General features: G+C 37.9%; 1 protein-coding gene across 1 annotated transcript in view; it reads right to left on the reverse strand.

Annotated features, from left to right (window-relative positions):
- Positions 1-517: 517 nt before the first annotated feature.
- The window catches only part of LOC144973618 (uncharacterized), a 13409-nt gene continuing 3799 nt past the window's right edge, over positions 518-10127 (reverse strand). The window contains exons 4-8 of the mRNA XM_078916277.1: positions 9113-9226; positions 6345-6470; positions 4211-4324; positions 3572-3697; positions 518-992 (exon numbers count right to left, since the gene is read on the reverse strand). Of these exons, the coding sequence (XP_078772403.1) occupies positions 868-992; positions 3572-3697; positions 4211-4324; positions 6345-6470; positions 9113-9226 (605 nt within the window). The 3' untranslated portion in view covers positions 518-867. The remainder of the gene's footprint in view (positions 993-3571; positions 3698-4210; positions 4325-6344; positions 6471-9112; positions 9227-10127) is intronic.

Raw genomic sequence — 10127 nt, forward strand, 5'->3', positions numbered from 1 at the left:
TCTACATGCTCATTTTTAATACATTTTTTTCCAATTTTGAAAAGTAGCAAAAATCTCTTTTCAGGTACAGGGAATGAGTTCCATCCAGGGAAACGGTTACTTTGGTGCAACACTCGTTTTCTACTTATTGGACTCTCTGGAAGCAACAGTTAAAAGTTAAAGCTGATCTTTGAAAACACTGAGTGCATTAGTGCATTGTTCTATTTATTTTCTATGCGCTTAGCCGCTTAGTAAAAATACAACATCCGCCAGCCGGATATAGCGTACACAACACTATGCGTGTAACCTTAAACGTTTATAGTATGATTGATAAAATTTAGTAAGGATCTTAAACGTTTATAGTCTGATAAAATTTAGTAAGATTCACTCCTAAATTGGCTGGCTAAAAACAATAACAAAGAGCTGAGTGACGTCAAATTCTATCTTTCTATATATAACACAGGACACAAATAATTTCCTCTTTAACACACTACATTAAGGACCCCCCCGCCCCCCCCCCCCCCCCCCCAAAAAAAAAAAAAAACAAAAAAAAATTAATAAATAAATAAATAAAAGCATTTTTCTCAGATTGATGAAAAATAGACAGCAGGTTTTGAAAGCTACCTCTTCATACATGAAATACTTCAGCACTATTACTATTACCTAACAGAAGTACTGTATGTTTAACCCTTCCCAGCACAATTACTATTAACAGAAGTACTGTATGTTTAACCCTTCCCAGCACTATGACTATTAACAGAAGTACTGTATGTTTAACCCTTCCCAGCACTATTACTATTAACAGAAGTACTGTATGTTTAACCCTTCCCAGCACTATTACTATTAACAGAAGCACTGTATGTTTAACCCTTCCCAGCACTATTACTATTAACAGAAGTACTGTATGTTTAACCCTTCCGTGTGACAAGTACAGTTGGGTCGTACCACTCCACCCATCTTGTAGGAGAAATACGTTCCCGGATCCTTGCAGTCTAAGTTGGAATCTTCACATTCTGTAAACGAAAAGATATGGAGTAAAAACTTTTTGTTACAGTACATTTGATTGGGGGAAATGTGTTTTTATAAAATGAGGAAATCCCTGCTCTTGAGCGCCTTTCCGAGGAAACCTATCAGAAACGATTTCTAACTCTTTATTTTATTTTTACTTTTTTTAAAAGTCAACTCCGCCTGGCCGGTGAGAGCGTGACTCTACCGTATGAGGTGGATAGCTCATACGGTAGAGTCACGCTCTCACCGGCCAGGCGGAGTTGTCGTACCAATAAGGTCGCGGGTTCAAACCCCACCACCGCCGCGAATTTTTTTTTTCTCTATTGTCTTCTGGCATTTTTCTACTCACTTCATCTCTCATTAGCCCACTGCGCTATCGCTGAACCTTTTCTCATTGGGATGAGCTATGCTCGGGGAGAATCACAATAATTATGGTTGTTACACTATACAAAATGTTCATTTTGACACGCCTGGCCTGCGGCTGCAGAGGCTGTCCTGACACAAAAAGAAATGTGTAGGGATTTCATTTTAATCAAAATTTAAACCAACCATTTTGAGATGCACATATTTATGTGGCTCTGTGGTCTAGTGGTCTGAGTATGACACTCGCTTTCGGATTGGAAGGTCCTGGGTTCGATCCTCGCTCAGTGCATAGTTGAGTCCTTGGGAAAGACTCTTTATACACATCCTCTCACCGTACTCGGGTGTAAAACGAGTACGTGGTCATTAACAGCATTGTCTCTGTCCGAAAAAATGTAATATCGCCTAACATGCGTTATGTCTCGTTCTACATGTGACGTATTGAACTGTAAGTACACGCCGGTCCAATAGGCTTAAACAGTCGTGACGTCACTTCCTTCGTTATGACGCGTAGTAACTTAGTGTAACTGGTTCTAAACTACTGGAACAATGCCGGACGCCATTATGAAATCCTACTTCTCCGACGAGCATAAAAGTGTATCCAGAGGAGAAAAACATTATAAATCTGATCAAGTTTTGACTTTTATCCATTTTGATCACATGACATGTGAAAAACTTCTAGCTAGCATGAAGCACAAAAAGTCGGCTACCGATTTTCTTTGTTTAGAACCAAGCTGCTGGTTGCTGGGCGGACGCGACATCAGACCATTGAAATTGAATCCTATTGTTACACCGTTCACCAGTTGTGACGTATTGCTTCAAAACAGAACCATGTAGTGGCGATTTAAATGCTAAATAAAACGGAATTTATTGCCAAAAATATGGAAATTGGGTTAAATTTAGGTACAGTGGGATCCTAATATAGATGGACCAAAGTTGACGTCACTCAGATCGTTGTTATTGCTTTGTTTTGGGTTTTTTTTCATCCATTTTTATGAGTAATTTTCACTAAACCGTGTTAACCAGACAATAAATGTTCATGGTTTCACATAGTTTTCTGTGTTGGTCTATTATATTTTTTCCGGATGGCAATATTGTGAGTTTCTTAGCCAAGCGCACAGCATCTATACAAATTCAATACCGCTGGACCAGAAAGTCATCGAGGTATGACTTGCACGGTACATGCTGCTCTTTTAACTCTCTCAAACCTAGAGATTTTTGCTCCTTTTCAAAATTGGAAAAAACAATGGGTTAATAATGAGTATGTACATAAACACTTTTATTCAACTATCATTAACATGTAAAAACTAAAAAAAAAAAAAAAATTAACTTTGATACTTCTACGCCTATAGATAGTATGCGCTTGGCTATGAAGCTCACAACATTGCCATCCGGAAGTATAACGGACCAACACACAAAACTGTGTGTATCCATGAACGTTTGTAGTTAGGTTAATACAGTTCAGTGAGCATTACTCATAAACGGGGATGGCAAAAAAAAACAGTAACAAAGACCTGAGTAACGTCATCTTCGAACTATATATAATTTATCACGGAAAAATTTAATAATAGATAGTAGTATGCGCTTGGCTAAGAAGTTCACAACATTGCCATCCGGAACTGGCCAACACACAAATCTGTGTGTAACCATGATCGTTTATAGTCTGGATAATACAGTTTAGTGAGAAGTACTCATAAACGCGGATGGCAAAAAACAATAACAAGGACCAGAGTGACGTCAACTTCGAACTATCAATAGGCGTGGGGTAAAAGCGTAGACATCGGTAAGTTATAGCCTGACACTGAAACCCAAAAAGACTGGCATTTTGACGTCATTATTTGGTTTTTGCACCGTCTAGTGAGTTGTCGTTAGTAGAGCTCATGGAAACAAGTGGTCCCATTGGTTGAACTATGGAATACAACTCACGATTTGTTTTCTTTTGTGGCCAAAGACTGGCATTTTGACGTCATTTTTTGGTCTGTGTCAGGCTATAACTTTACGCTGGTTACGGTAAAAGTAACCCGGGTAAACAACGGATATATCTAGTCGATGTTGTGTTGAGTGAGTTCATGAAAACCATATCATCACAAATGCGCACAGACTTTGCGTGAAATGATTTGGTTTGGTTTGTTATTGTTCGGTATTTTTTAAATTTATTTGTTGTATTTGTTTTGTTTTTGTTTTTTTTTAATTTGTTATTTGGCTTAATGATTGTGACACTTACTGACGTCGACGATTTCCACGGAGTAGTAGGGGACGCCATTGATGTCGGTTTTCTTGCACTTGAACGTTCTGCAGGCGTCCACTTCATCCTGTCCGATGTTGATACACTTATTGCCGAATGGACAGCCTGACAGTAGGGTGGAAAAAAAAAATATATATATATTATTATATATAACCACATTCCACAACAATATCATACACACACATGTATACACCACACACAACACACACACACACACACATAATATAAGCAATGAGAGCACACTACAACAATGTCACTACACATCAACACTAATCACTACTACACAACGGAAGCAAGGACAAGCACCTCAAATGGAAAACATTTTTTTCTTCGGACTGAAGACGTGGACGACAGCCACAGAAACGAACGTTTTGGTCATATAATATGAGTGACAATTTATATTTTATATATAAATGTATATATATATATATATATATATATATATATATATATATATTATATATATATATATATATTGACGTCATTATTTGGTTTTTCCATCATCATCATCATCATCATCATCATCATCATATCCGTTTCTATCATTACTACAAGTATTAAACTTTCTCAATAGTCGTAAAGTTGCAAAGATGCCCTTGCCATCCATCCTACACTTACCTTGTGCGACATTGACAAATCCAGCGACTCCATTGATTTTACGACATTCCATTTTCCGACATTGGACCTCAATTTGGTGGCCTTCTGGGTAACATTTGCCTCCATTGGAACAGCCTGAAAGGAGATGATAATAATAATAACATTATTTCTCTTTTCTTTTTAATAATTTAAATTGAGCTTTATATAGCGCAATATCCATTAATGTGCTCAAAGCGCTTTACAAGGGGTCCCTGGTCAACAGCAACACGTAACATGTAAGACGGGTCATGACGCCTGTTAGGCGATATTACAATTTTTCGGACAGAGACAACGCCGTTAACGGCCAGGTACTCAATTTACACCAAAGTGCGGTGAGAGAATGTCAATAAAGAGTCTTTTCCAAGGACTCAACTATTCGCCGAGCGCGAGGCTCGAACCCAGGACCTTCCGTTCCGATACAAAAGCGAGCGTCATACCACTAGACCATATAGCCGCACAATTTTTGAATTACGCCTTTCCACCACGGTATCATTAGCCATTAGATACCGTCGCCTAGGCATTCCATGAAGGAATATTATAGATAATTCATCAAACAAGATGTCTGATGTCAACAGGAGTCATCGATATTGTCCAAAGTGTAGTAGTACTAAAAAAAAAATTTAAAATCTTGAGCTTTGAGATTTTATATAGCGCAATATCCGCTAAACGTGCTCAAAGTGGTTTACAAAGTGTCCCTGACAACAGCAATACTTAATATATAGAACGAGACGAGACATGACGCCTGTTAGGCGATTTTACAACTTTTTCCGACAGAGACAAAGCCGTTAACGGCCAGGTACTCAATTTACACCTGAGTGCGGTGAGAGAATGTCAGTAAAGAGTCTTTTTCAAGGACTCAACTATGCGCCGAGCGAGGCTCGAACCCAGGACCTTCCAATCCCAAAGCGAGTGTCATACCACGAGACCACATAGCCACACGATGTACATCTTGTATTTATAATATCTATTAATTGGACGAACAACACCGCCGATATTTGACAGAACGCTTTTTTTGGGGTCCGATCACGTATTCTTCAGATATCATCAATTGGATTCAGTAGTCTGATGTCACACCGCCCAGCAACGGCGGCCATCTTGGTTCTAAACAAAGAAAATCATTACTTTTTATTCTTCATGCTGACTAGAACTTTTCCTATGTCTTGTGATCAGAATGTGTAAAAGTCAAAACATGATCAAATTTATGTGTTTTTTTTTTCCTCTCGATACGCTTTTATGCTCGCCGGTGAAATATTTCATACTGGCGTCCGCCATTGTTCCGATAGTTTAGAGCCAGTGTTACTAAGTTACCATGCGTCATTAGGAAGGAAGTGACGTCATGACTATTGAAGAGTATTACGTTTAACACAACTGATCAAAAATGTTTAACCCTCTCCTTACCACCTGCAGTAAATATCGTCACATTTGTCACGTTACAATATACATTTTTAAAAATTCAGATTTATTTTATACATCACAAACTGTGAAGAATGATCTTTGTTTAATTAATAAGAACATAAAGTTGTTTTGTCGAGAGATTGTTTGAGTTCAAAAACCTTTTTTTTTTTTTGCTGGTTAAGCCTTCCATTTTGGGAGAATACTGAAAAGTTTGTTAAAGAGTGAGTTTAACCTGATACTTCTTTGTAGTCTCGAATTTTAAAATCTTAAATGGAGACTTCATTTGACGCTATAGACAGAAAGATGTTGACGTCACTCAGGTCTTTGCTATTGTTGTTTTTTGTGTTGTTTTTTGCCATCCACGTTTATGAATAATTCTCACTTAACCGTATTATCCAGACTATAAAAGTTCATGGTTACACAGAGTTTTGTGTGTTGTCCGTTATACTTCCGGATGGCAATGTTGTGAGCTTCTCAGCCAAGCGCATACTATCTATATAATAGATAGTTCGAAGTTGACGTCACTCTGGTCTTAGTCTTTGTTATTGTTTTTTATTTTTTTGCCATCCGCGTTTATGAGTAATTCTCACTAAACTGTATCAACCAGACTATAATCGATCATGGTTACACACAGTTTTGTTTTTGGCAATGTTGTGAGCGTCTTAGCCAAGCGCATACTATCTATAATATTATTACATGTGGGTGACCATCCATCTCGTACCCCATTCCGTGAGTTCCAGAGAGTAGGTGACTGAGATAGCATTCCCTCCTCTCATACATCGATACTTGAAACATCCGTCTTGGTAAGTTTCATTCACTGTAAGACAGACATTCTTTATGCTACACCCTGGAATAATTGAGAATAATTTATTAGTAATTGTTAGGGAAGAGAGTGCATGCACTAGATTCATATTATTATAATACTGTAATGAAAGATATATTGATAAGTATGCATTGCCCATCATTTAAAACGAATTTCTGACACTGCGGGTTTTACCGTAACCATCGTTAACATAATATAACCTTCGTAAAGTTATGGCCTGACACTGACCAAAAAATTACGTCAAAATGCCGGTCTTTTGCCACAAAAGAAAACAAATCGTGAGTTGTATTCAATAGTTCAACCAATAAAATAACTTGTTTCCATGAGCACTACTAACGACAACTCACAAGGCGGTGCAAAAACCAAATAATGCCATGAAACTGCCAGTCCTTTTGGATTTCAGTATCAGGCGATAGATAGTATGCAGATGACGTCACTCAGGCCTTTGTTATTGTTTTTGCCATCCGCGTTTGTGAGTTGTTCTCACTAAACTGTATTAACCAGACTATAAAAGTACATGGTTACACAGAGTTTGTGTGTTGGTCCGTTATACTTCCGGATGGCAATGTTGTGAACTCCTTGGCCAAGCGCATTCTATCTATAACATAACGATGGCTACGGTGTCAGGCGACAACTTTACGATGGCTACGGATTTCCCCACCAAAGTGACTCATGAGATCGAAATCACGATTTAATATTATGGTCAACAAACGAGCAGGATTCCCGGTGGGTCTGTATGTTGTTTCCAAAAGGAAATTAATTACTGCCAAGAATTAGCAAAATGTCTGCACTCATAAAATAGTGTTCACATTTCATGGAATTCATTCCCGTAAAGAAAGGAAAAAACAACAAAGAATTAGATCAGAAAGGTAGGCAATAAAAAACTGGATTATTATTTCTATGAAATATCATTAGGCGAGAAAATATACTGTTGAAAAGATGACCATTAAATAAATGAAAATGAAAACCAACAAAACATTTCACAGATACTACATTATATACTGTCTCAAAATGGTTTTAAGTCTGGGGGGTTTAGATCCAAAAAACATAAATGTATAGGGAATGAGATTAGCGGAAGAGTAGCGTCCCTTGATTGGACGTCACCCATAGTCTGTGACGTCACTGGCGGAAAAGTTATTAGAGAGAGAACGTCGTGTTGGTTGTGCGCATGCGTCTCTCGTCCTCGCTTCAGGTGAAAGCGGCTGGAGACACTTCAAAACCAAATTGACGTTCTCTCTGTAAGGTGACGTCCAATCAAGGGACGCTACTCTTCCGCTAATCTCATTCCCTACTGAAAAAACTTGAGATTTGGTAACACTTTTTTTTCCTGTTTCATTCAGTATGGAGATATCTAGGTGAAATGTCAAGAACTAAGTTTGCACATTCCTCGTCACTTTAACTTTCAATAAATTACTTTTTTACGCCCTGAGATAATACCATTTTGAGACGATATGTCACAATTTGGGTTATCAGACGAGCATCATATCATGTCAAGGTATTTTTTTTTGTTTTAGGTCAAATGACCTTTAAATACCCTGTGTATTTATATTTAACAATACTCATATCGGGAATTGGATTCAGTAGTCTGATGTCACGCCGCCCGGCAACGGCGGCCATCTTGGTTCTAAACAAAGAAAATCATTACTTGTTATTCTTCATGCTGGCTAGAACTTTTCATATGCCTTGTGATCAGAATGCGTAAAAGTCAAAACATGATCAAATATATGGGGTGTTTTTCCTCTGTTTACGCTTTTATGCTCGCCGGAGAAATATTTCATACGGCGTCCGCCTTTGTTCCGATAGTTTAGAGCTAGTGTTACTAAGTTACCATGCGTCATTAGGAAGGAAGTGATGTCACGACTGTTGAATCCTATTGATTGGTTTATCAAACATTATTTTGAATTTTCTACAACTGTAAAGTTTTACTTTTCATACTTGATACTGTTTCAAAGCTAAATAAAAATTCTGTTAATTAAGAGTACCCTCTTATGCTAGTTATTTTGTATCTGTCAATAAAGATTTTAAATCAGTATTCTGTGCGGCTATGTGGTCTTGTGGTATGACACTCACTTTCGGATCGGAAGGTCCTGGGTTCGAGCCTCGCGCTCGGCGCATAGTTGAGTCCTTGGAAAAGGCTCTTTACTCACATTCTCTCACCGAACTCAGGTGTAAAATGAGGACCAGGTCGTTAACAGCGTTGTCTTTGTCCGAAAAATTGTAATATCGCCTAACAGGCGTCATGTCCCGTCCCACATGTTAAATGTTGCTGTTGACCAGGGACCCCTTGTAAAGCGCTTTGAGCACATTTAGTGGATATTGCGCTATATAAAGCTCAATTATTCTTCGGTAATTTTTGTTACTCGAAAATAAAATAAAAAATCAGAAGAATCCAAATCAATGTCATGATGGACTAAAAATAAAAAAAATATATAAAAATAAAATTCCCTTTATTCATCCCATAGGGGAAATTTGTCTCTTGGGTCTATTCCAAGGAAAGACTGGAATAACCCAGACGTCAGCCGCATTGCAGCGCCGCAAACTGAGCTAGGGCGAGGTGACTTGCTCAAGGCCACACAACGTAGCGAGTATACGAACTCGGTACCTTTCGGGTATGAAGCAAAGACTGTACCACTGAGCCACGCTGTCCCCCAGTAGGTTATTTTTACCTTCATTAATCCTTTTGTATCCAAAGTTTCCATTGATCATTTCACAGCGTCTTTGAATGCACCCAATGTTGTAGGTGTCTCCCTCAGGGTAGCATTGGCCATCTCTCTCACAGCCTAGAGTCAAGGGGAAAGCAGTTCTTTTATTGAGTGAATGCAAGTGACACTTGCTTCAGTCCTTTGATCAGTGACTGAGTAATATTATTAATATTAGTAAGTCTGATAACCCAGCGCAATTATGGGCTTGTTTCAATATAATGGTAATGGACTTACTTACTTACTTATTTACTTATCCAAACCAGCGACCACCTGAGCTCTCGCCCTTCGGTCTTGCGCCATGACGTAGAAGTTAGACGTCTTTTGTAGTTATTCCGGGTGACTATAAAGTGTGTTACTGATGATGTGTAATGGACAATATTTTGGATTGGTTTGAGATAGTTTCCCATTACAGCCATGGGCCCATTATAATTCGGGTTATCAGACCTGAAAATGTATCTCATTGACACAACTTAACTCACTCAATCCTAGAGATTTTTTTGTACTTTTCAAAATTGGAGAAAAATGTATTAAAAATGAGCATTTACGTAGATATCTTTTAATTCAACAATCATTAACTTGTAATTATTAAAAACAAAGGCTTTGATACTACACCTATAATTTATCTCAGAAAAAAATTGTTTCTAATTCAGTTTCATTTTATAAATCACAAAGTTTGAAGAAACAGCTGTCATATTTACAATACAAAAACTTAATGCTATTTTGTAAGGCTTGTTTTGCTCAACAGAATTATGTATAGATAGTTCTTAGTTGACGTCACTCAGGTCGTTGTTATTGTATTTTGCCATCCGTGTTTATAAGTAATGCTCACTAAACTGTCTTAACCTGACTATAAACGTTCATGGATACACACAGTTTTGTGTGTTGGTCCGTTATATTTCCGGATGGCAATGTTATGAGCTTCTTAGCCAAGCGCATACTATCTATTGTAAATGCTTATTGCTTTGGAATTATTTTGAGT

This window comes from Berghia stephanieae, chromosome 5 (genome assembly GCF_034508935.2).
Source record: "Berghia stephanieae isolate SIO BIC M18660-M18661 chromosome 5, UCSD_Bste_1.3, whole genome shotgun sequence".
Lineage (NCBI taxonomy): Eukaryota > Metazoa > Mollusca > Gastropoda > Nudibranchia > Aeolidiidae > Berghia > Berghia stephanieae.